Below are 26,181 nucleotides of genomic sequence, written 5' to 3'. Positions count from 1 at the left end.
TCACTTGAAGTTAAAAAACTTTTTTCTTTCATATGGTACCCGCGCTTTGATTGGCCAATTCCGCGAGCCGTATTTTACAGTATACACATTTGTTTATGTTGCTCTGGAGATGTAACAAATATCTTGCTAACCTTGTTTGTTTGGGGCGGTGCTGTAAGATACAACTGCCTGTGTTTTCAGTTTTGTTTATGTCCTGTTGTGAGGAATTTGGGGGCCGTAACCAACAGTTTCTCCGTCAGCGAACTCAGATAGTAGGAAGCTTAATTGCTACGGCTACGACCACGCCACAAAACAATAATATCATTGGTTAAAAGGGGACAAACAATGGTGCTGCACACGTGCAGCATTTATGTTATTGCTGTACGCTGCATAACAACAACGTGAGATCACCAAATTTTAGGTTTTGACGACAACGTGAGCATGTAACAATGAACCTTTCATTTTCTAGTTTGTTTAAAACCGTTCGTACCCATCCAGTTACCGGATAGTTCGCTCTTATTGCACAATGTGAACAGACGGAATAATCGCGAAATACTTGCAATAGAGCTGAGTCAGTTTTATTTTGGAGTGAGATATTGGTTGACATTGCAGTTGTCCTTGCTTAAATTCCCTATTTGCAAAGCGCAAGTGAAAGAGAAGTGCAAGAGAGAGTCTTTGTCTTAGCAATACAGAAACAACCATAACCGTTTAGCAATGCTAACATTGGGCCTCTTGTTTAGGACTAACTGTTTGGGATTCTTTCTGCACTGGTAAAACGATGACCTGTGACCTATGTTTTGTACATACCGCCAAAAACTTTGTTTTCCAACAATTGAGTTAAACCTAGCAATAGATCATTTTACAGTTGTGTGCTTAGTTTTTTGGCCTTTCAATGAAAGTGAGGCTGGAGTTGACTTTGCTTTGATAGAAACCTCACTGCTCTGCTTATGCAAATTCCTACTAATTAGCATGAAAACAACATCATTAGCATAAGAAAAGGAGTGAGTTTTCTATCAAAGCGAGGTCAACTCCAGACTCACTTTCATTCAAAGTCCAGGTAACTGAGCACACAACTGCAAACGGTCCATTAAGAGTCACGACAATGCCGACCTTCCAGTTTCTTTGTAAGTAACAAGGAGAAATTTTACTTCTGGCACTTACAGTCCGTGTAATATCGTTGGGCAGTATGTTAAAAGGTAAAGACTTCCACGCTGCTTGAGGTTAATGCAACATTTTTCGTTGGACGAATAGTTGCCAATATTGTTGGTACGCATCACCAGCCAATATGATCGCAAGATTAAGTCAGTGCATAGCATTATTTCCAGATATTTCCTTCGGTCTACCCTTTCTAAGTTCATCCTTGACTTCGTCTCATTAGGGAATTTAAGAAACCACGACGGCTACGGCGACGAAAACGTAACTTTAAAATATAAGTTTGAGCCATCTTAAGTTTTGCACGATTATTCCCTCTTGTTTACGTTTTGCAATATTGGCGAAGTATCCTATAATTGAATTGGTTCGGGCAGATTTACTGATGTATGCCTTCGTTGTCATCAAAACCTTAAATTTGGTTATTTCAAGTTGTTGTTTGGAGGAGTACGTTATAGCCGTCGTCTATTCTTAAATTCCCTATTTCGGAATAAGACGGGTGTTCAATTTAGGGTAGACTTTCATATAACGGACTGAAATGGCGGAGGACAAAAGAATCATTGTTATTCCGATTAGTCCTTGCTAATTGGGTATTGTTATGTTCGCCTTGGTCTTCTGTTTTACGCAATCTAATTCTATTTCGTCATTGGTTACGTCACTACGAAGTCATCCCATAAAAACAAACGCAAGCAAGGATAGTGCCACGTTAAGTGCGTCGCGCCTCCCAGTTACCAAGTTGTTATTTTGCGGACGAATTACATACCCAACTTAACCACATTCGTCCTTCAAATAAGATCAGTAGTGATATGGCGAGTAGCTTAGCTAGCAACAAAGGGCATAACTATCGGCCCCAATCCAACTGCCGAACGAGCAGTAAGAATCCTTTTCTAGGGAAGAGCCATCCCTGCACGAATTAAAACTTCAGAAACAACAGTCAGAGCTACTCCATGAAGGAACGGATCCATCGGATCGGAAATAGTAAATACTCGATCAAACAGATTTGACTTGATCGAGGTAAGGCAGGAATTTGCCTCCATGGTGCTATTGTCAACATATTTGAATGAAAGAATTCAAGCGTTCACTGCGGGCCATATAGCCAGCCATTGTATTTACAATGGCAAACTTTAACTTCACACCCAGAAATTCTGGAAACAGTATCTGGTCAAAAGATTAAATACTATTCTAATCCTTGTCAGAACAGGACTTTCATTCATGCTAACCTCTCAGAGGCTCAGAGTCTGTTGAGTCAGAAATCGCTAAACTACTGCATGACAAGGGTATTATGGCTTGTGATCGTGAAAATGGGGAGTATATTTCCCCCATCGTTACTAGTCCTATAAATGATGAAACCCATCGCATGACTTTAAATCTTAAGTCACTACATAAAATAATCACACACCATTATTTAAAAATGGACACTATATGGCACACTGTATGCCTTATGAAACCAGGTTGTTATACTTACATTGGTCTCAAGGATGCATATTACTCAGTCCCCATACATCCATTTTATAAAAATATATATCGAACATTTTGCTGGAAGGGGCACTTGAATAAGTGTTTTTCCTAATTGCTTGTGCCCAAGAAAATGATAGCAAATTATTGAAGCCTGCGCTGTCACACCCAAAAAACCAAGGTCGTGTGTCAGTTGCATATCTAGATGATACTTGGCTTTCAGCAGATGACTATAATTCCTGCATCAACAATGTAGAAACATTGTTTGTTATAGATATACTTGGATTTGTTGTAAACCTAGGAAAATCTGTTTTAATCCCTACCAGGAGCCCACGGCTAGGAGCTTACAACTTTCATTGCATCTATGAAACGGCGTTTTTACAGACCAAGTTATTTATAGTTTTATTTTCCCGCGAAACCAGCCCTTTCCAACCAATCACAAGTCTTGCATGAAAAATCAACACCCATGGGACGGAGAATGGTCACTCGTGCGAGCCAAATCCTATTGAAGAACTCGTCTAAAAAGAGCTTGATCTGTGAAAATGCCGTTACAGAGACTCAATATTAAAGTTGTAGGTTCATAGTTATGGGTTCCTGTCCCTACTCAGGAAATTATATTCCTAGGGTTTATCTTAAGTCCAAACCACATGACCATTACACTAACTCCCTATGGGGCTCAAAAGTTAAATGATGCTTATCTACAACTATAAAAACCCTGCACCCATTGCACTAAGGGAAGTAGCACCAGTCCTGGGTCTTATGACTTCCAGTTTCCCTGGGGTTATGTATGGGCCTCTGCATTACAGAACACATAAAATGGAGAATTTCCTAGCGCTTTGACAGTTAACAAAGGGAATACACGTTAAAACCACTGCTCGCCTCAAATAGCTGTAGCTAGCTGCAGGGAGTGCTTATATTTTTTTATTTTACCCCTCTTGTTCTTTAACTTTGATGGATCTATGACCATCTCAATTGAAGCTGGTGAATTAAGTCTCTCCCACGGGCATAGCATGCAATTAACCATGGAATCAACCAACAGTAAAAGTGACCACAGATGCATCTCTGATTGTTTGGGGAGCATGTGTTGATGGTCACTCAACAGAGGGGAACTGGACCCAAGAAGAAGCTCAGCATGATATTAAATATTTGGAAATACTTAAATTAATTTCCTGACCAACTATCAGGGAAGCATATTAACCTCATGGTTGATAACACTACAGCTGTTGCAACCGTCATTCCTTTGCAAACAGTAGGTTAGTTAAGGAGGTATGGGAATGGTGTACCCAGCACAAAGTTTGGCTCCCAGTTACCGGTACACATATTGCTGAGCAATCAAATACTAAAGCTGATAAAGGATCCCGAGAGAAGGCAACAGTAGTGTCTTGATAGGTCTCTCTACGTGGATGTACTGAACTGATTTGGAATTAAGCCTTATATCGATCTATTTTGCCTCTAGACCCAATTTTCAGGTTGAGAAATGTTTCCTGTAGACCTGATCCTCTAGCCTTTTACCCATTTCCAACTTTCTGCATTATTCCAAGAGCCTTCCAAAATATGTACAGTGAGGAAGCAACTAACATAATAGTTGTTCCCAAAAGGCCAACTCAAACTTGGTGGCCACATTTTATGTACATATGTTAATTGATTTTTCTTCTATTGTAACCCGTGGCTCAAACATTGTTTTCCCCGTACATGCAGAAATACTGCATCCATTTCACAAGCAATTCCAGCTCCTTGCATGCCACTTGTCGGGGTGCGAAGGTAACCTCGTTTCGGCTGTAGCAGATGGTATTGATTTTCTTTACACACTGTACAAGGGTGGATGTGCTCATAGTACAATTAACACTGCACGGACTGCTCTATCCACTGTGGTTTTCCTACCAGAAGGACACTCATTTGGCCATCATCCACTAGTAAAAAGACTCTCAAAAGGTTTATTCGAGTCAAGGTCCACAATGCCTGATTATCAAGATATGTGGAACATTTATGATGTGCTACAATGCATAAAATCACTGGGTCATAACGAATGAGTTTCGAGGACCTTACCCTGAATTTTGTTATCGTAAACTATGTTACTTTCTGGGTAACTTTGTCAGACAATTCACAGCCTTAAAATTATTGATATGAATACGAGTGATAATCGTGTATTGCTTCAGATATTCGCATTACTTAAAACATCTAAACCTGGAAAGCACCAGGAACCACTAGTTTTTAAAACCTATTCTCCAGATAGTGCCTTATGTGTTGTAAGATGCCTTACAAAACCCTGCGGGGTCAATTATTCAATTATTATTACTAGGAATAGTTTTGGAATTCACTACAGCTGCCCCCGCCTAAGATAATACAGGTGACAGTTGGAGTGTTATCCAATTAACAGGTGCTGCACATTGTGATGTCTTCATATTTTTTTAAGGCTGGTTTACTCGGTACGATTTGTCGTCCGGTTTTGCCGGGCCGATAAATTTTACTGTGTAAATTCTGTAAAACCTGTATTTTTTCCTCAAAATATCTTCCTGTTGTCTTTTTAGTATCCGCCATTTTGAACGCTTTAATTTTTTTAAGTATTTGTGCGCATTACTCACTTGCATACCCTTTGATTGACAACTTGAAGGCGGTTGCTGTCGGAGTGTCGACCCGACTTAAAAGAAATTTGTTGCACTGCCACATATTTTTTGCATCGGACCGATTTTCATTTCCATGAATCGGTAGTTCATCGGCTGTCAAAATACGCCGACGCCGTCGGGCCGAGAAATCGTACCGTGTAAACCGACCTTTACATGTAATTAGGAAGGTAAATGAAAGTGAAAGATGCAAGGAAAGGATGGGCAACAACAAACAGCATTTATTTTTAATTTCCATCAATGTTTATTTCATACGCTATCAGCTGAAAAGCAGTTTACATAATTTTGGAAAATGCCTTGAAAGTATGATAGTAAAACAGGAAAAGGAACATTCAATGACCAAAAGGCAACATTTTGTCGTCATCTTTACATCCACGTGGTTCTTTCCACGGTACCTTAAAATATCACAAAATAGGAACAAAACTCGCTTATTATATTCGAATCGCTTATTATTAATATCTGTGAATAACCGTTGTAAAAATGATCGAATATTGTTTTAAAATGATGGTACTGAGACTATGCTTTTGCTTTCTGAGGATGCGTCTCGCAGTTTGTGGTCGAGTCTGTCGCCCCTGTTCAGTCCGATTTCATTTTCTAACAAATCGTCGCCACTGTTTATTTTATGATTTGTTCCTGAAAATATAATTTCTGACCCAGGCAATATGATTTTCTATTAGATACTGTAATCTTTGATTTTCAAAATAAAAGGAATCGCTGTAAATATTCGAAAATTACTCACCGTCCTTCAATCGCTACGCTGAAGCTTCCTTTTAGTTTCCAATTCGTTACGCAAGTTACCCAGAACACTTCGCGAACTCGGTGAAGAATACCAATACCACCTTGCGCGCCCTGTTAAGCAATACCGATATATACCACCTTGCGCACTTGGTAGGCAAATCAAGATTGCTTTTCCCTATACAATATCTACCAATTTACATTTTACTTAAGATACTTTCCCTTTTTACGCGGGGGCTTCTAGGTTGCCTCCTCAGGTTTTGGCTTCTTGGCCAAAAGCCCGCAGGGGCAATTATTATTATTATTATTATTGTTGTTCTTCTGTAAATATCGTTATCCTCTGACACTGAGTTTTATGGCAAAGAGCGTCTTAACATTCTATAATATTGATTTATAATTTTTCTTTCCTTTATTTTATCAAATCTATAATACTAAGAGTTGTTTTATTATTTTTATTATTTTTATTTTAATACACATGTTTATAGGAAACGAGAATTTTTTTTTTTTTTAATAACTATTATTGCTATTATTAGAATTAGTACAAGTATTTGTATCTCTATAAGCCTAATACTTGTTTTAGAGTTCTTTATTTGGTTTTTTCAGTGTGTGTATTTTTACTGATAATTTGAAATAAATATTATTATTATTATTATCATTATTATTATTATTATTATTATTATTATTATTATCATTATCATTATCATTATCATTATCATTATTATCACGGTCTCTATTTTTCCTAACAAGAGGTTTTTTGGGGGTTACGTGTCCTTCTTTGGCACATGTAGGACGTTACCTGATGTATCTGTTATTCAATTCGTTGTAAGCTTATAGTCACAATGGCTAACCAACGTACCCATGTCTCAACCGTTGAGTGTGTTGAAGGCAAAATTTAAGGTTTCTTGAGTAGTAACGAAAGGAAAGCCTGAAAAAATCAGGCTTTCCTTTCGTTACTGCTCAATTAATGTCAATTAATAACTGCAATGATCCGCATCTTAACTTGATTTTTTCCGTAGTTCAAATAAATATGGTTCTCGGAAGAGGATTTGTGAGTAAAGTGGTGACTGACTTTGCCACAAACACAACATGAAATATGTTCGCCGTGATCCAAGGAATCTAATAGACTCAGGGTCTAACTACAGTGGAACGGGCAATCCTTTGCAGTTTAATTAAAGAAAAGAACTTGTCACAGTGGAGGAGAAGTCAAATTTATTAGCAGCACGGAAGTTCAACCCAGCGCAGCAGTTAATCTTTCCGCCAAGGTCAAGAAATGCTGCAAACAGAGAACAAGTGAAAGAACAGACAATATCAGACAAAAGAAAAATATTACAAGAAAAAGTATACAAATCACAAAGAGAATATAACAAAAAAAAGTGAAAGAAGGAAGGCCCGAAAAGCAGAAGTCCGAAAATCAGGATTATGTGGTGTTGAAATTAATAAAGAGGGCATTGCAAGGAAACGCCTCTTCATCCAAATATACTACTTGCTCAAATACAGGAACTCGTGGCTTGAATAAGCTATGCCAAAATAACCACAAACTTTGGATTTATCATACATCTCAAAAAGAATGATCAAAATTACCCAAAGACCTTATTTGATCGTTACCGAAATAGGTAACTCAAGAGCCCGCAAAATCGCTCCTGAACAGTAGAAAATTTATCCTTTTTTCCAACTACGCTATTGGAGGTTCGACTTGGGGGCTGGGGTATTTACATCAGACCAGGACGAACTCAGACAGGTATGAACTTGTACTGGTATGAATCTTTTGCAACCGTTTACATGAAACCGGGATGAAATTCTTGGTGCATGATTTCGGGATGAAATACTGTTTTGTCAAATAAATATATGGTACAGGCTTGAAATTTCTGGACCCGGTCTGAGATTTTTTCTCATTTACATGAGAACGGTACGAACTCAGACCGCTCCGAGAATTTCTCGTCTCGGTCCAGCAACCGAGATGAAACCAGACCGGTCTGAGTTCAATGTCGGGTCGGTCTCATGTAAATGCATAAAAAGAAATGTATGGAGTCCGATACAAATTCGCGCCGGTCTGAGTTCGCACTGGTCAAAGGTAAATACTCCCTTAGTAGTCTGTAACATATCAACTTCTGCAGTTATTGGAATTTTGGCAACTTGAATCAGCTTTCTAATTCGATAGCACTATTTTTGTTTAGTTATATCCACGTTAAAAATAAGCTAGTTAACAAGACGGCACATTCAAAACGAGAAATATCACAAGAGGATAAAACAGAACTCACAAAACCTCGGCAAGTAAACAACGTTGAAAAAGGGCGCTGAAAACTAGGTTGAAAGAAGCACCGCAACGAAAGGGTCGGCGGGTTCCAGCCACAAGGAAAAGCAAAATGACAGATAGCACGCAGCGGTCAAACGCGATCCGCGTGTACATCTCCCGCCATATTGTCTCTGGAAGGTGGAAACAAACTACGAACAGGTCTGGATTCCTTCAGTTTGAACGCCAAACATTAGGCCGTTTCGTTACTGGAAACTTAAAATTTTTAACTTGGGAATTTATCCAGTCCTTAAAATAACAGTCAACCAGTCACCTGTTTTATCGGCTCGTATTTTACTTTGCCACTATCATTTCAGCATCGTTTTCTAACAGACTTTGTGGACGAAGGTAAAGTGTAGTCATACAAAATTGATGGCTAGTAAAAAATCGGAAGGGACGCCAATTTCTGCGTTTGACGACTGTGTTGGCAGACAGGAGTTAGTAAAAATAAGGTTTGTTTCCGTTTCACTTCCAAACAAGTAATGATAAAGTGACATTAAAGCGACCATTAATTTAAAAGAGTGAACAAATTTTGAGAAACTTCACTGCATTTTGACGCTTCTTTGAGAAAAAATGGCAACTATTTGGCAGATTTCCAATAACTAAGGAATTTTTGAGGAACTTTTCACAATAGAGAGCAACATTTAAGAAATTCATAAAGTAAAGTACGATCGTCAGGGTGAGTGTAGTCCTGAGAAGGACTGTTTGAGATGACATTGACTGACGTTTCGACAACCTGAGCGGAAGTCATCTTCAGAGTCAAGTGATTTGTGTAACGTCAGTAGATAAGAACTACTGACGTTACACAAATCACTTGACTCTGAAGATGACTTCCGCTCAGGTTGTCGAAACGTCAGTCAATGTCATCTCAAACAGTCCTTCTCAGGACTACACTCACCCCGACGATCGTACTTTACTTTATGATATGACTCCTGGGTTCAAACCATTTACAATTTAAGAAATTCCTGCAACGTTTTTTCTCGGCTGGCTCCGAGGTGCCGACGTTTACCCTTTTATATAAACCATTTTGGGCAGAAAGTGTAGCCCCTCAGCTCAGATACTGCGGTGATGACAGTTCATGTTGGGATCATCAATAGTGGAATGACTCTTACAGAAAAGGCAAGGTAACACACTCAAACACCAACCCAGTTTGGCAACACATCACGCATACGCACAAGCATTCCACCCGGTCAATTAGCAGCCATGGCCAACCGTTTCGGTCTTTCTAGGCTTCACCAGCATGGCGTAGCTAACATACGAGGCGGAAGTTTGGGCATCCCTTTAACTGGCAGCTCCACATACAAGACGTGGGGTAAACTGTGTTGGGAACAGCAAAACTGTTCTCCCACGGAAAGACGCGTGTGGGAAGGTGGATCACATTAAGAGATCGGTATGTAAGCGTGTGTCATCTTAGTGTTTTTGTCGTTTTCACTATCACATAACTTTTTACCTGGAAACCACATTAAAAACACTAAATGTCCACCTTACGAACCATTTTTCTTCTTGCAAAATCTTTAACCCTTTTACCCTTTAGCCTGGAAAAAAGCCCCTTTTTTGAGTGGGATCTCCCCGTGCGGTGCATTACAGAGGGTATTCCACCTGGAGATGGGTAAAGAACTCCTCTATTAACCGAGACATGAGGGCCTGGGAAAATGATTTTATTGCATGCTTATTTCTGCCCGTCACCGCTACAACCACACTCAGTTCTACTGACGAAATTGCATTACATTAGTTTAAAGTGAAGCTCCCCAGACTTCAAAACCAGCAAAGACTAATTACATCGGAAGCCTTCAAATCCTGCAATTTTGCGTTTTCGACATCATTTCACGGCACACCATTCTAAACGTACTCGATGGATATCAGGAGGCATGTAACGGTTATAGCGCAAAAGCGAGCGTGATATCGTCTAATTATTATACTTAGCCGACGAGGCCGAAGGCCGAGTTGGCTAAAATTAGGCGATATCACGCAAGCTTGAACGCTATAACTGTTTTATAATTCAACACATTGATAACAAACGAAGATTCCGAAATTGTAACATTTGTGAAGCGGCGCCGGTCCGTCATTTTCACATTTTCTTGCGAAATCTACATCTATCGCCGAATAGACGTCATGTAGACCTACATCTATCTAGAGCTTTATTACCATATTTGGGCAATGTATCAATTATTAATGTGTTGAATGGAGCTTTTTCGCTTGTACATTTTGTATTTCCAATACAGATCATGTGATAATACTCAGGAGGTTTGGTCCTTTGTTTTATTCGTTAAAAAGAGTGCATGCAAGCATGAATATGTCTGCATGCACTCTTTTTAATGAACAAAACAAAGGACCAAACCTTCTGAGTATAGAGCGTTTTCACTCACGTGACCAGCAGCCATATTGAATTACTGAAACAAAGGAAAGTATTTGCGTAAAAGTAGAGTTCAATTCCCGGAGGATTCGTTTGGTACACCATGATGGCCGCCATTCCTTTGTTTTGGAACACCAACATGGCCGCCGTGACGTCATGTGAAAACGCTCTATTATCACAAGCCTGTATTGGGACAACAAAATGTACAAGTGAAAAAGGTTACAGTTATGGCTCCCTAAGGATATTAAATGTGTTTCCGTTTCGCTGCCGTTGTGTGTTAAAAATCAAAAGGGAAAACTGCTGTTTTACAAATCACCCTTACAATGACAAAACAAGTTCCAGACCTAGAGAAGGGAACACTAATAATGCGACGGTGTCAAAGCTGCCTCCCTCTACTTGCTAAAAATCAAATTATTAAAATGTGTTTTTTTACTAACCACCCTTACAATTAATGAACAAGTACGTTCCTGACCTATGGCAAGGAAAACTAGTTATGCGACGGTGTCCGGCAAATTTAAAGCTGCAGTGCTAACTTGGTGCCATCTCTATGCCTTGGTATCCTGGACCATAACCGGTGGTTGGTTTGGATGCGGCTCCTTTAGTGCCTTTTGCTTCCTCTTCACTCGCATGCGGTACAGAAGGACCGATGCGACAACCGCGATCAAGAGCCCAGCTACAGCACAGCCCACGGCTGAGAAAAGCAGAACGTTGTTTGTTCCTTTCTCGCGAACCACCTCAGTGATTGTACCGGTTTCATCTTTGTCCACGTCTCCACCCATGTTGGGAAATGCGCTCTCAACCATTACCACATACTTCCTGTTCAAGTGCTCGTGGACAAACTCTTCCATGATTTTTTCAAACTTTTGGCATTCTCCCTCACGCGCGCAGCGCAAGAGTTCTGTACAGATGTCGTGAAGCATGTCAATCCAGCGTGGAACCTTTGCTGTCTGGTTGTCATGGAAAGCGTCGCTAAGATACCAAAAGTAACCTGTGCGGTTGGTCACGCGGCGAATGGCAGCGATCAGAGGAAGATACTCGCTCCAGCTCAGCTCATGAGGACAGAACGTGGTGCTGATTGGCGTGAACGCCTGACCATCTGCGTTTAACGCCGCGTCGCACTCGGTAGCAAGCGTAAACAGACGAGATCTCTTCACCTCTCCTTTCTTACCGTACGGGCGAACAGTATCGGCATCAATTACCATGTGGTCTTCCGTGAAGCCATCGTAGGTTGTGAAATTGTCGGTATGGGCCCTAGGATAAACAGCTTTCACCTTGCACCAGCCAGGCATCCGCTCAGTTCCCCTGATCCCACGGATGGTGTCGCCGTTGGACAGCTGAGAGACGCGAATGATCCCCTTGGTCTGTTCCTGTACGCGCATTTCACTGGAAACACAGCTGTTGACATTACAACAGTTTTTGCATTGCTTGCACTTTTTACTCTTTGCTAATGCTCCAGCGACAAGGATCCCGACGATTACCAGCAGAAAACTCGATAAGTGACTCATTGCAGCTTTGAAAAGTCTAAAAGCGGAGAAACAAACATCGACTGATTGACGCACAAATGATTTTTCTGTTTTCAAATAAATAATTCGGTCTTTTAGTCACAATATTGATTTTTCAGTGTAAGGAAAGAATTAGGGGTAGGTAGAACACTTGGAGAAAGTTTAGGAAAACTGCTACAGCGTCTGAATGAAAGCTAAAACTTTGCTAGTAGAAACTAAACGCAATCACTCTGAAAACCTCTTACAGAGCTTTACCGTGACCGTCAACAGTACATCACAGAAAAGCTCCAACATTGAAATAAACAATCATTAATTTGCAGACAATAATTATAATCTGTTATGAATAAATAATTTAGCAACTCAATAATGAGTAAATCAAAAAGGTATCTCAATGACTAAATGAAGCTCCACTCATCCAAAACACAATTTAAAAGCAGACTTGAAATTGAACGCCCAGGCATTGAAGGTCCGGTTTCGAAAAGCATTCTATGTTCCCATAAAATGTATCTTGTGTTAGGCAGGAAGTTCTAATTAAACTTATACGAGAGATGATTTCTCCCTGTGAAGCTTTTCCACGAAATGTAACCTACTTTGCAGACAATGTAATTATAAGCTGTTATGAATAATTTAGCAACTCAATAATGAGTAAATCAAAAAGGTATCTCAATGACTAAATGAAGCTCCACTCATCCAAAGCACAATTTAAAAGCAGACTTGAAATTGAACGGCCACACATTGAAGGCCCGGTTTCGAAAAGCATTTTGTTCCCATAAAATGTATCTTGTGTTAGGCATGAAGTTCTAATTAAACTAAAACAAGAGATGATTTGTTCCCGTTAAGCTTTTCCACGAAATGTAATTAACATGCATGTTTTGCTTGACGTACAAGTACGAAGATATGAATTTCTAGCCAGGAGTGGTTTTTTATAAGCATTGAATTTCGCCAACAGGATAAAAAGAGCAGCTATTCACATTTGAGCATTTTCAACTCAGTTTCTTTAAGACTGAAACGATCGTCATCACAGTAACTCAGATTAATTACTTCACACGAAAACAAGTCAATGAACCAATTAGAATTAAAAGCAGATTCGAGTAGCCGGCGCTAAACGCGGGAAAACGCATTCGAGCGAGTCACGAGTGGTTTTGGTTTTACTTCTGATTTGGAGAGGAAGTGGAGCGAGATTTTTGAGCCTAACGCAAAGTGTAGATATGCAACCCTTTCCCCTAGACCCTATTTCAGACAACAAGAAGAGGGTTTTAATACCCGATTTTTGACCAAAACATGCTACTGATTTGGCATCAAAGTTCTTGTAAAGGAAAAACTGTTTACCTTGCTTCAGACTACAGAACAGAAAATAGCCCATTTTCGGACCAACATTGTCAAAATCTGTAACGTCCCGATTTTAGACCAAAATTGCTCGAGAGCCATACCCCTTGGAACGATACATACCCATGTTGACATAAGGGACAAAACCAAAATCAACACTACATTAAAAATTGTTCTTTTACTAAATTATATATCATGAGTTAATCTGAGCTCTGTTTTGTGCGTTCAAGTCAACATTGCTCTTAGGAATGTACACGCAGATCACCTCAAAAGGGAAGTTATTAGACTCAATTTTGACACGAAATGAATACGACTTGGATTCCTTATGTGACGACCTCGCAGGTACTAGGTGGTGTGTAGTTGCAGTTGTAATTTCAGCCCAGAAGATAGAAAAGATTGTTGGTGTTAATTAGGACTTTCCTGTCTAATCTAAGTGCCCGTGTGGATGGGATTAAAACGTTATCCGTAAAACGCCCCAGGATTCATGCGCACGGAAAACTTTCGACGCGTTTACGAAGGAAACGTTATATGTGTGGAAGGACCCCGTGTAAGCTAGAAATACATTACATTGTGAGAGGTTCATTTCTTTCAAGATTTCAAGATCTCTAGCTCTCTAGCTACAGTTTTCTTGTCTGGCGTTTCTTGTAGGATTGCAAAAATGGTTTCTCAAATTGATTTCGTTTCTATTCTAAGAATTTGCTTAATTGTTCTACATGATGTGAGGGCATTGTTCTTTGTTTGGAACTCCAAGCCAGGAAATGTTTGAAGGGAGCATAAAGCGATGTGAAATCACGGTCTTCATAATCTTACAAGGATAAAGTTTTAGATATGACGCCGGGACTCCAAATTTACACATTTCTAGTACGTTTAAGATAGTTGATCTTCAGCGCATTTTTCGGGTACGTCCGTAGCAGGTGATTAACAGTTTTAACGAAATCAGTCAAAAATAATGATCTGAAAGACCTCTTTGTTAGTCACTCACCTCACTTGTCTCTTCTCTCTTGCTAGCGAAGAAAGCCAGATAACCAGACGATTATGCTGCTGCCTTTGTCAGCCAGCCTCTGAGCGTGTGAAAGACCTAAACGGTTTTGCCGCTTGAAATCGTGTGCTTATTATATAAGGGAAATTATGAAGGCGTTTCTTGGAAAGGAAGTCTTTATGAAGATGATTCGCTTCCTTTAGTAGCAGGGCGTTATAATTAATTTGAAACGGAAAGCGAATTAAACTTAAGTTATAATTAAGACTTCTGCCATGCAGCAAAAATGTTTTTTGTCCTGGGAAAGTTCTTGTATAAAGTGCCCCCGTGAACGAGAAAAGGATTCAAACTTTACGTGATTCACGTGTTAATATCGGGGTTGCAAACATTCTCGGCTGCAATAGACCAATTTCGATTCAAAATTCAGTCCTAAAACAAAAGACATCATCTCGAGGCTCTGGGGATTAAATATAAGGATTTGAATGAGTTTATTCCCCAGAGCCTCGAGATGATGCCTTTCGTTTAGGACTGAATTATATCGAATGTGGTCTATTAAGCACCTACATGATATTTTGGACGACCTTAGACCTCATTAATAAGCAAACTTTATACTTCGAAAAATAGTAATTAAAAGACTCTAAAGGAAATTTCTCACTATTGCATGTCTCACTTTCAGATTTCAGGTTTTTGTCAGACCGAATTGCATCCATAACTGCGAGGATCACAGCATTACTTGATTTCATATCCACAGTTCAGTATATGGTTTATTTCATATATCATTTTGTTCATTGATTCATTCCTCACGGGAACATTAGAACCCACAAATGACCAGCTCCCAACTTCAGTGGCTTCATAGCTCAGTTGGTTAGTGCGTCGCACCAGTATAGCGAGGTCACGGCTTCAAACCCACTTGAAGTCCTAAATTTTCAGGCTTCTCTACGCAATTGCTAAAATTGCGTCCATAACTGCGAGGATCATAGAATGACTTGATTTCATATCCGCAGTAACTGTTCAGTACATGGTTAATTTCATATATCATTTTATTCATTCATTGTTTGCACGAGAAACATCTGATTCAGTATTTCGCCCAGGGCTAATTAGTATTCGATTTATGTGCACATCGGAGCAAGAGAACCCGAAAGAATGGAAAGCTGTCAGAACCTTTCATTTAGTTAGAATCACAAGAATTCACCCTCCACGATTACATTACAATTGAATCGAGCTAAAACTCATTCAAATTGACGTTTTGGAGTAAGTGAAATCGTGAACTAAACACATTCACTGTCTCCGCTGAAACAAATTAAGGCAAAGTTCTATCTACATTTAGTCTACTATGTCGAAAATCTTATGATCCCAAATCCCTGACAATTATTAGTTGAATAGCATTAAATGTTGCACTTTCCCAGCTTATTATCGAAAATTTTAATCCTCTTCTTGTATGGTCATTTGGTTGAGAGGACGTTTCTTAGAAAGCGCGGTATAATGCTTTCCAGTAAAGTCAAGCAACCATAAAAGAAACTCAAGGCCAAAACCCTTGTTTGTGGTGCAGAAGAAAAAGCTCTACGTACAGACACATTTTTCAATTCCCTATTTTATCAGTCAATCTCCGTATTTACACATTCCAGTAAGCGGACATTTTTGAAATTAAAATTGGATTTTCCTTTGTTTATGCTTTCTCTTAAGCGGACATCCCTCGTATAATAATTGAATTTTGGCAATGAAGTTTATCTTTGATTTGCAATTCAAACAAAACTATGACTTTTGACAGAGCAACAGAACAGTGGGGTCGGTTTTGTCAAATCTCCATTAACGATTCGGAATTGACACTCCTTTATCTAACGCAGAGTCTAAACACATAATTGAATTGAAAGGACTGGTTTTGGGATACAACCGTCGACAAGCATGATTTGTTTCTGTTCTACTTTTCCACGAAATGTGACCTAATTAACATGTAACGTAGAATTCCGAAAATAGGGGCACCCAAGAGTAACGTTAATTTGAAGACCTTTCTAATTATTCCCGAAGATAACAGCCCTCTTGAAAGTAACGGTCCCCTTAAATTAATTAAAATTCCATAAGAATAAGATCATCAACATTTCAAATCCCTTGTGCCTGTGCTCTTACTGAGGACCACAATGCATTGCGTTTTGCAAGAGAGAAGGTTTCCTGTACTGAATTTATCTGCCTATTAGAGACCCGAGTTACTTGCTCGGTTCAGGCTTGCTTGCTGCGGAAGCAATAAACTTTGATCTCGTTTTACCAACTTCAGTCTACCGCAGCACAAAACAAGGGTATTGGGTGTGGTTACTGGACTGCTTTGGAAACCACGAGAAATCGCTACGTTGCTTGCTGGCATAGCTGACGTCTCTATCATCCAAAACTAATTTTCTATCATATTAGTGACACACTCGGCTAACGCCTCGTGTTCCACAAAATTTCTGCTCTTATCATATTTTGACGTCATATGCAGTCTTATTGACTAGTTTCACCATTCCATACGTTTTATTAACTTTTCTTTTTTTGTGGGATGGGGGGGGGGGGGGAGGGGGGGAAGGGGGATATTTATAAAAGCAATCTTGGGACTGTATCATGCTTCAGTGAATTGAATATCCATTATTTTCATGCGGTTATTAATGAGTGAAGCACGCACGCAAACAATCTACCGATGTTGCTTATCTATTGATTTATTTGTAGCTGGATTCCTTGTTGATGCTCACTCTGTTCCAAGGACTAAGAGTATTGCAAGGTAAGCGTAATTGAATATTCTTGCCTACTGTGTGAAGTTAATTATCTGTTTGTTGTGTTATAGAACTGTCCTGCCTTCTATACTTTCCTTGTACATCGCGAAAGTAAGTTAATTTAAGTCACTTAAGTTTAGATGAAGTAGAGTACGTTTCAGTTTTCTTACCTGGGTAGATTCATCAAAATGGACGAGGGTTTCACGAAACAAAAAATGAGTGCCTAAGAATGCGTTGAAAAATTCTGATTCTGTTATGTCTCATCGGCTTTAAAGTCACACTCAAAGCTAATCAAGACTAGAGCTTCATATATTTGCGTTCCCTTTGCAACCTTAAACCCCGCGAGACTAAATCATCAGTTGTTAGGAGCAATGGAAGAATCAACTATTTGGAGTAAACAGTCATCGTTCCGTAAAGAGCTGCCTCATAATTTACACAGATTTATCGAGTATAAAATGACTTGGTGTTGTTTATGTTTCGTTTGTCATTTAAATGCCTCTCCTAATAACTTTGGAGTTGCTCGAGAATGTAGTAACCATCAATCGTAATTCGGCAGGGTCGTTTTTTGGCCTCACATCAGTCCGCACTGATGATCCATTTGGAACGACAGTGGTAATTAAGTTGGTCGATGTCTGTCAACATTGTCCGATATAACAAGATCGTTTTATGCTTAATAAACCAGTTTTGATTACTTTTTGAGTGAACCTATGATCCTCGCCGGCAGTTATGAACGCAATTTTAGGAAGGATCCTGAAAATTCAAGACTTCAACGGGATTTGAACCCGTTACCCCGTTCAAGACTTGAATTTTCAGGCTTTTCTACCGACTCTACGCAGTTCATAAATGCGAGGATCATAGCTTCACTTGATTTCATATCCGCGGTTCAATATTGATACGATTCATTTCATATATCATTTCATTCCTTGATTACTTTTTACTTGCTTCCTGTTGCTTTCTCTGTACTTTGGACTAAAGCTAACCACTCTTTCAGTATTTCTGTTATGCATATTTTCTGAATTAAACTAAATTAGTGATCGCAGTCATTCAGTTGTGAACGACGCACGCACGCAAAAAATCCATCCCCTCTTTAACTTATTTGTAATGGTATTCATTTTCCCTGCTCAACTGGTTGTAAAGAGGGACGTTGCAAGGCAATAGGAATATTAGCTTGCTGCAAGAGTTTAATAAATTATTTGTTTGTAGTTTGATCAACCTATAGTGCCCTCAATTCTTTCCTTGTACACCGAGAAAGCAAGTCAGAAATGATGCATCTTGAAATTTTTAAGAATAAAGAAGGTTTTAGTTTTCTTATCCGGCTCTGAGATTCAAAATGGAAGGAGTTTATATGAAGCAAATGATGACTAAGAATAAGTAAGACCTCGTGACAACAAATGTCTGTCGAGCATACAGAATTTTAGTTTCAAACGACAAAGATAAAACTGGTAGGCTGTACAGTTTTCAAAAACCAAATAGCAATCCATTTTAATCTTCTTCAGTCTTGCCTTGCCTCCTTTAAATTTGTATTTGGTGTTTTATTCAAAACGTCCTTCAATTTTTAAGTAGATACATGTATTTTTACGTTTCGCTTGATTTGGTTGCCAGTTCCCGGTCGCTAAATTTGCCAAATTATAATTTTTCTGTATCTGTGTAAACATGGATCCAGAAGAGCATGCCGGAAACAGTGCCGAAAAAAGAATAAGGAAACCTAATTTTACTACCAGAGAGTTGGCAATAATTACAGAAAACGTGGAGGGAAAAAAAGGCATCTTGCAAAGCAAGTTTACCGACAATGTTACCAATAAAGCCAAAACTGAAACATGAAAAGCCGTTACAGAGAAGGTTAATGCCGTTGGTGTAGCCAGCAGAACCATCTACGAAGTAAAACAGAAATGGAAAGGGCTTTTCAGTATAGCCAAGAAGGAGTTTAGCCAACAAAAAAAGGAAGACGGGCGGTGGACCGGCACCAGGCGAGCCCTCCCATACGAGTAAAATGATTGTCGAAGTTTATGACAACACGCCCCGGTTTTTCGGGAATAACAGAAGGTTTTGAGTCCGGTGAATACCGCTGTTACCGATTACCTCTAGGAAACTTCCAGATGCGAAGAAACGTAAGGCTACAAGAACTTGAACAAGTGGCGAAAGTGCGTGATTACGAGCGGTGTTTTTCGCTAGATCATCGGACAACAAATCGGCAAGGTAATTTATGGAGTCTCAACCAAAACGGAATCTCGACTTGACGTCGTTGTCGCTTAAGTAGTCATCCAGACGTGCGTTAAAAAGCCTCAGCAACAAACAGCAACATGTCGGCCATCTTGTTTTTGCAGATTTATCCATGGAATAGCGATTTATTACCACCTCGCAAGGTGGAATAAATTTATCCCAGATATATTCCTGAATAGCGCTATTCCTTCTTTCAGGAACAGAATTTATTCCGGGGATAAAGTTATCCCTGGAATAAGGCACATTTTAGGAATAGAGTTATTTCTCCTTCATAACTGCGAAGATCGCAGCTTGACTTGATTTCATATCCGCACTTCAATATAATATCATTCTTTTCATATATCATTTCATTCGTTAATTACTTTTTTTCTTGCTTCCTGTTGGTTTCTCGGAACTTTGGATTAAAGCTAACAACTCTGTCAGTATTTAGTATCTGAATTGAAATGAATTAAGTTATCACAGTCATTCAGTTGTGCCTGACGTGGGCACGCAAACAATTCACCAGTATTTCTTATACCTCTTTAACTTATTTGAAGTGGGATTTATTCTTCCTGCTCAAATCGTTGTAAAGGGGAACTTTGCAAGCCAATAGGACTGAATACTTAGCTTGCTGCAAGGGTGTAATAAATTATTTGTTTGTGGTATGATCGACCTATGCTGCCCGTTATTTTTTTCCTTGTACACCGAGAAAGCAAGTCAGAAAATGATGATGCATTTATCTTGAATCTTTTATGAATAGAGAAGGCTTTAGTTTTCTTAGCCGGTGCTGAGATTCAAAATGGAGGGAGTTATAAAGCAAATGATAATTAAAAATTCGTGACGAAAAATATCTGTGGAGCATACAAAATTAAAGTTTCAAACGACAAAGAAAAACTGTTAGGCTAAACAGTTTTCAAAAACACAAATTCCATACATTATAATCTTCTTCAGGTTTGCCCTTGCTCTCCCCTAACGTTTGTTCAACGTTTTAAGTAGATTCAACGTATTTTTACGTTTCGCTTGATTTGGTTGCCCGTTCGTACTCGCCAAGTTTGGCTAATTATATATAAATTTCGTAACACAGCCCCTTCGAAGCTGAGCGAGGTTAGAGTCTTATATTTTTTCGTATTTTTTTATATTTAATGTTTTATTCAAACCTTCCTTCAATGATATAAGTAGTTGTATATTTTCACGCTTCCCTTGATTTGGTTGCCACTGAGTTCCCCGTCGCTAAATTTGCCTAATTATCATAAAAATAGTAAATTTCGTAACACAGCCTCTTCAAAGCTAAGCAAGGTTAGAGCCTTATATATTTTCGTTCCCATAACGACCTCAATCGCAAAGGAATAAGAAATCAGTAGTTCGGATTAATGGAACAATTAACTATTTGGGTAACAATCTCTTTATCTCTTTCCGTGTAGAACTGCTGCATTAATTTGCAATTTGATCGAAGTTGAAATGACTTCTTGTTCTTCCTGTTCCATTTGTTACTTCCCTTAAAAACTTTTCAGTTTTACGCTCCAGTATTACTCAGATAACATTGTGTTAAGAAAGTTAATAAATCACTTTTCCCACAAGACAATGTTTTACCAAGAGACTTGATAATGAATAATCACGTAAAATTGGAATTTCAGAGTCACGAAGCCCTTGCTTTACCACCACGAAACTTTTGCTTTTAAAAAGCACCCATTTGGACCAACACTCAGTGATAAGTCGCTCATTGCTCCTTATGGCCCTGTTGTCTCATTAATATATGACTAATGCGATGCAAACCTGCAGCTCCGATGACATGTCTCTTGGTTTTTTCTCTTTTAATGTAATTTAAAAGCCCTGAAAGTAACCAAGAATCAGCTCCCTCAAGATTTTAAAGTTAGGAATGGCGGACCATTGAATAAGAAAATTCCAGTTAAAATAAACAAGTGTCTTTTTGTAATCAAGGCTTTAAAACTTGGGTCACTTAGTGTTAAGTAAATAGAACTTTTGAAATCCAAGAACAAGAAGACCTCTTTTTTTGGTCACAGGAGCACTTCAGTAGTATGAACAAGGAATTTTATGCGTAATGAACGAGTTCTGATTCCTTTTCTCTTATTTTCTGTTGGTTTCTCTATACCGGCTTTATATTAAAGCATAGGAAGTATGACGGTATTTTTACGTTTATTTTGAGAAGCGGCCACCGTCATTCAGTTGTGACTGAAGCACGAACGCAAGGAGAGCATTGCAAGGTATGTGAATATTCTAGCCCACTGTGTATTATATATATAGTTAATTATTTGTTTGTTGTGTGATAAACTATCCTAACTTCCATTCTTTGCTTATACACCGAGAAAATTAGTTAATTAAGTCTTTGATAGTAAGATGAAGTGGAGCAAGGAAGAAAGGAAGGATCTTTATTTAAGTGTCTAGTCGTTCTAGCGCTGGAGCACTAATTGGGGACACTGTAAACTGAAATTAACAATCAACGCAATTCATGTCAAATGTTGATTTTTGAGGAGAGGGGAAACCGGAGCAGTACCCGGAGAAAAACCTCTCGGTGCAGAGAAGAGAACCAACAGACTCAACTCACAAATGACGCCGAGTTAAGAATCGAAAGCTTTCCGAAAGGACGCTTCAATCTTTGCACAGAACTGACTGGCCTGACCAGGCATTTCGAAGGGCTAAGTCAATAACGCCATCTAATTAATACATTCCGAAGATGATATATACTCCTCCAGAAGAATGCGAGGATTATCATGCAAGTGTTCTTTTAAATTGTTGCATTTTCTTTGAAGGCTGACTGGTCTGGCCAGACAGTTCTGACAAAAGGAAAGCGTCCTAAGTTTCAGTTTTCATATCCGGTTAGATCCAAAATCGAGGGTTTGACAGAGCAAATAATGAGCGCCTGAGAATGCATTGAAGAATTCTGATTCTGTTATCAGGGGCACCCAACGAGATAAAAGTTCAGAACCACTTAAACATAGCATTGTTAAACGTCTTTTAGTATGTAAACGGTAGATATAGGCATATCTTTATCTCCTACAAATTTTTCATCTGTTCGGATTTCCTAGCTGAAAGTCTAGTGATCCGAAATTTATAGGGATCAAAACTTACCTTTTCGAAAATTTCAGCCAGAAAAAAGGCTCCCGAAAATTCTAGGTGACCTTTTTAGGGTAAAAATCCGTTAAAAATAGGCAATGATACCATTTTTTAGATGTTCGAAAATCCTAGAACAGGCAGGCAAGCAAGAAATTTTACAACAAATGTTTCGAAAATTCTAGATCTCAAATCGTCTTCCGAACAGATATTCTCCGAAAATTGACGTTGGGTGCCCCTGTGTTATGACTCATCGGCTTTAAAGTCACACTCAAAGTGAAGCAAGACTAGAGCTTCATATATTTTCGTTCCCTTAACAACCTTAAATCTCGCGAAACTAAGCCACAGTGGTTTGGAGCAATGAGACAATCAACTATTTGGATAACAGTCATTTGATCTCTATCCGTAAAGAACTGCCTCATTAATTTGCACAGTTTGATCGAGTATGAAATGATTTGGTGTTCTTTATGTTGTTTAAATGCCTCTCCTAATATCTTTGGAGTTGCTGCTCTGTTCATAGAGGACTATTTTATCGAGAGCCAATAACCTGGTAACCTGATCAATCACCGTTCGGCAGAGTCATTTCTTGGCCTCACATCAATCCTCATCCATCTGGAACGACAGATGTAATTAAGTTGCTCGTTGTTTCTCAATATTGTCTAATAACAAGAACACGTCATTTTATGCTTAATAAACCAGTTCTGATTACTTTTTAAGTGAAACGATGATGCTCGCAGTTATGAACGCAAGTTTAGCAATTGCGTATTCCGACGAGAAGCCTGAGAATTCAGGACTTCAACGGGGTTTAAACGCGTGACCTCGCTGACCTCGTTGAAGACCTGAATTTTCAGGCTTCCCTACTGACTGTACGCAATTGCTAAAATTGCGTTCTTAACTGCGAAGATCGTAGCTTGACTTGATTTCATATCCGCACTTCAATATAATATGATTCATTTCATATATCATTTCATTCGTTAATTACTTTTTTTCTTGCTTCCTGTTGCTATTTCGGAACTTTGGATTAAAGCTAACAACTCTGTCAGTATTCCTGCGGTATCTGAATTAAACTGAATGAAGTGATCACGGTCATTCAGTTGTGACTGACGCGCAGGCCAAAAAATTCACCAGTATTTCTTATACCTCTTTAACTATTTGTAGTGGGATTCATTCTTCCTGCTCAAATCGTTGTAAAGAGGAACGTTGCAAGGCAATTGGAATATTTAGCTTGCTTGTTTGTGGTTTGATCGACCAATGCTGCCCTTTATTTTTTCCTTGTATACCGAGAAAGCAAGTCAGAAATGATGTATCTTGAATTTTTTTTTTTAATGAATTGTGAATATAGTTTTCTTATCCGGAGCTCAGATTGAAAATGGAGGGAGTTATGAGCAAACGATGAGTAAGAATTCGTAACAAAAAATGTTTGTCGAGCATACAGAATTTAACTTTCAAACAACAAAGACAAAACTGTTTGGCTGCACAGTTTTCAAAAACCCAAATTTCAATGCATTATAATCTTCATCAGTTTTGCCCTTGCCCTGCCTCCTTGAATTTGTATTTGGTGTTTTATTCAAACTTTCCTTCAATGTTTTAAGTAGCTATATATTTTTACGTTTCCCTTGATTTGGTTGCCCCCAGAGTTCCCTGTCCCTAAATTTAACTAATTATAAATTTCGTAACACAGCCTTGCTTCTAAGCAAGGTTGGAGCCTTATATATTTTCGTTCCCATAACGACCTGAAGCGCACAGGAATAAGCCATCAGTAGTTCGGAACAATGGAAAAATTAACTATTTGGGTAACAATCATTTGATCTCTTTCCGTGTTGAACGGCTGAATTAATTTGCAATTTGATCGATGTTGAAATGACTTCTTGCTCTTCCTGTTCCATTTGTTATTTCCCTTAAGAACTTTTCAGTTTTATGCTCCAGTATTACTCAGATAATTTGTGTTAAGAAAGTTAAAACACTTTTCCTACAAGATAATGTTTTACCAAGAGACTTGATAATGGAATAACCACGTAAAATTGAAATTTCAGACTCACGAAGCCATTCCTTCACCTCCACGAAACTTTTGCTGTTGAAAGGCACCCGTTTGGACCAACATTCAGTGGTAAGTCGCTCATTGCTCCTTATGGCCCCGTTGTCTCATTAATGTATGACTCATGCAAATCAAACCTGCAGCTCCGATTACATATCTCTTGGTTTTTTTTCTTTTGATGTAATTTAAAAGCCCTGAAAGTAACCAAGAATCATCTCCCTCAAGATTTAAAAGCTAGGAATGGCGGACCATTGAATAAGAAAATTCCAGTTAAAATAAACAAGTGTCTTTTTGTAATCAAGGCTTTAAAACTTGGGTCAATTAGTGTTAAGTAAACATAGTTTTGAAATCCAAGAACAAGAAGACTTCATTTTTTGGTCACAGTAGCGCTTCAATAGTATGAAAAAGGAATTTGATGCGTAATGAACGAGTTCTGATTCCTTTTCTCTTATTTTCTGTTGGTTTCTCTATACCGGCTTTATATCAAAGCAAGGAAGTATGACGGTATCGTTTTTACGTTTATTTTGAGAAGCGGTCACCGTCATTCATCAGCTGTGACAGAAGTACGGACGCAACGAGAGTATTGCAAGGTATTTGGATATTCTAGCCCACTGTATTATATATAGTTAATTATTTGTTTGTTGCGTGATAAACTATCCTGCCTTCTATTCTTTGCTTGTACATCGAGAAAATTAGTTAATTAAGTCTTTGATGGTAAGATGATGAAGTAGAGCAAGGAAGGAAGGAAGGAACTTCGTTTAAGTGTCTAGTCGTTCTAGCCCTGGAGCACTAATTGGGGACACTGTAAACTGAAATTAACAATCAACGCAATTCAAGTCAAATGTTGATTTTTGAGGAGAGGGGAAACCGGAGTACCCGAAGAAATACCTCTCCGTGCAGAGAAGAGAACCAACAGACTCAACTCACAAATGACGCTGAGTTTGGAATCGAACGCTTTCCGAAAGGACGCTTCAATCTTTGCACAGAACTGACTGGCCTGACCAGGCATTTCGAAGGACTAAGTCAATAACCCCATCTAATTAATACCCTTCGAAGATGATATAAACTTCTCCAGAAGAATGCGAGGGATTATCATGCAAGTGTTGCTTTAAATTGTTGCATTTTCTTTGAAGACTGACTGGTCTGGCCAGCCAGTTCTGACAAAAGGAAAGCGTCCTAAGTTTCAGTTTTCTTATCCGGTTAGATTCAAAATCGAGGGTTTGACAAAGCAAAAGATGAGTGCCTGAGAATGCATTGAAGAATTCTGATTATTTTATGCCTCATCGGCTTTAAAGTCACACTCAAAGTGAAGAATGACTAGAGCTTCATATATTTGCGTTCCCTTTACAACCTTAAGCTTCGCAAGACTAAACCAGCAGTTCTTAGGAGCAATGGGACAATCAACTGTTTGGATGTTATGTTATGTTATGTTATGTTATGTTATATGGATTTAACAGGCATTTTATCTCGTTCCTTATTTCAGAACTGCCTCATTAATTTGAACAGTTTGATCGATTATGAAATGACTCAGTGTTCTTTATGTTTCATTTGTCGTTTAAATGCCTCCTAATAACTTTTGAGTTACTGCGCTGCTCACATTTTCGTTATAGAGGCTATTTTATCGAGAGAGTCGGTGATGTCGTACCCACATCAATTATAATTGCAGAGTCATTTCTTGGCCACAAATCAATCCGCATCTATTAGGAACGACAGTGGTAATTAAGTTTCCCGTTGTTTCTCAACGCTGTCTAAAA

At 38.8% G+C, this 26,181-nt stretch overlaps 1 protein-coding gene and 1 pseudogene across 1 annotated transcript; one reads left to right on the top strand and one right to left on the bottom strand.

Annotated features, from left to right (window-relative positions):
* Positions 1 to 9,871: 9,871 nt before the first annotated feature.
* LOC137974456 (uncharacterized) lies at positions 9,872 to 14,493 on the bottom strand. The gene is made up of 2 exons (XM_068821464.1): positions 14,393 to 14,493; positions 9,872 to 12,103 (listed from the first exon to the last, which is right to left on the bottom strand). The coding sequence occupies exon 2, from the start codon at positions 12,085 to 12,087 to the stop codon at positions 11,128 to 11,130; it is 960 nt and encodes a 319-aa protein (XP_068677565.1). The 5' UTR covers positions 12,088 to 12,103; positions 14,393 to 14,493; the 3' UTR covers positions 9,872 to 11,127.
* Positions 14,494 to 17,003: 2,510 nt separating this feature from the next.
* The window catches only part of LOC137974459 (tetratricopeptide repeat protein 28-like), a 282,236-nt pseudogene continuing 273,058 nt past the window's right edge, over positions 17,004 to 26,181 (top strand).

Source organism: Montipora foliosa, chromosome 10 (genome assembly GCF_036669935.1).
Source record: "Montipora foliosa isolate CH-2021 chromosome 10, ASM3666993v2, whole genome shotgun sequence".
NCBI lineage: Eukaryota > Metazoa > Cnidaria > Anthozoa > Scleractinia > Acroporidae > Montipora > Montipora foliosa.
This window is presented reverse-complemented; position numbering and strand designations above follow the sequence as displayed.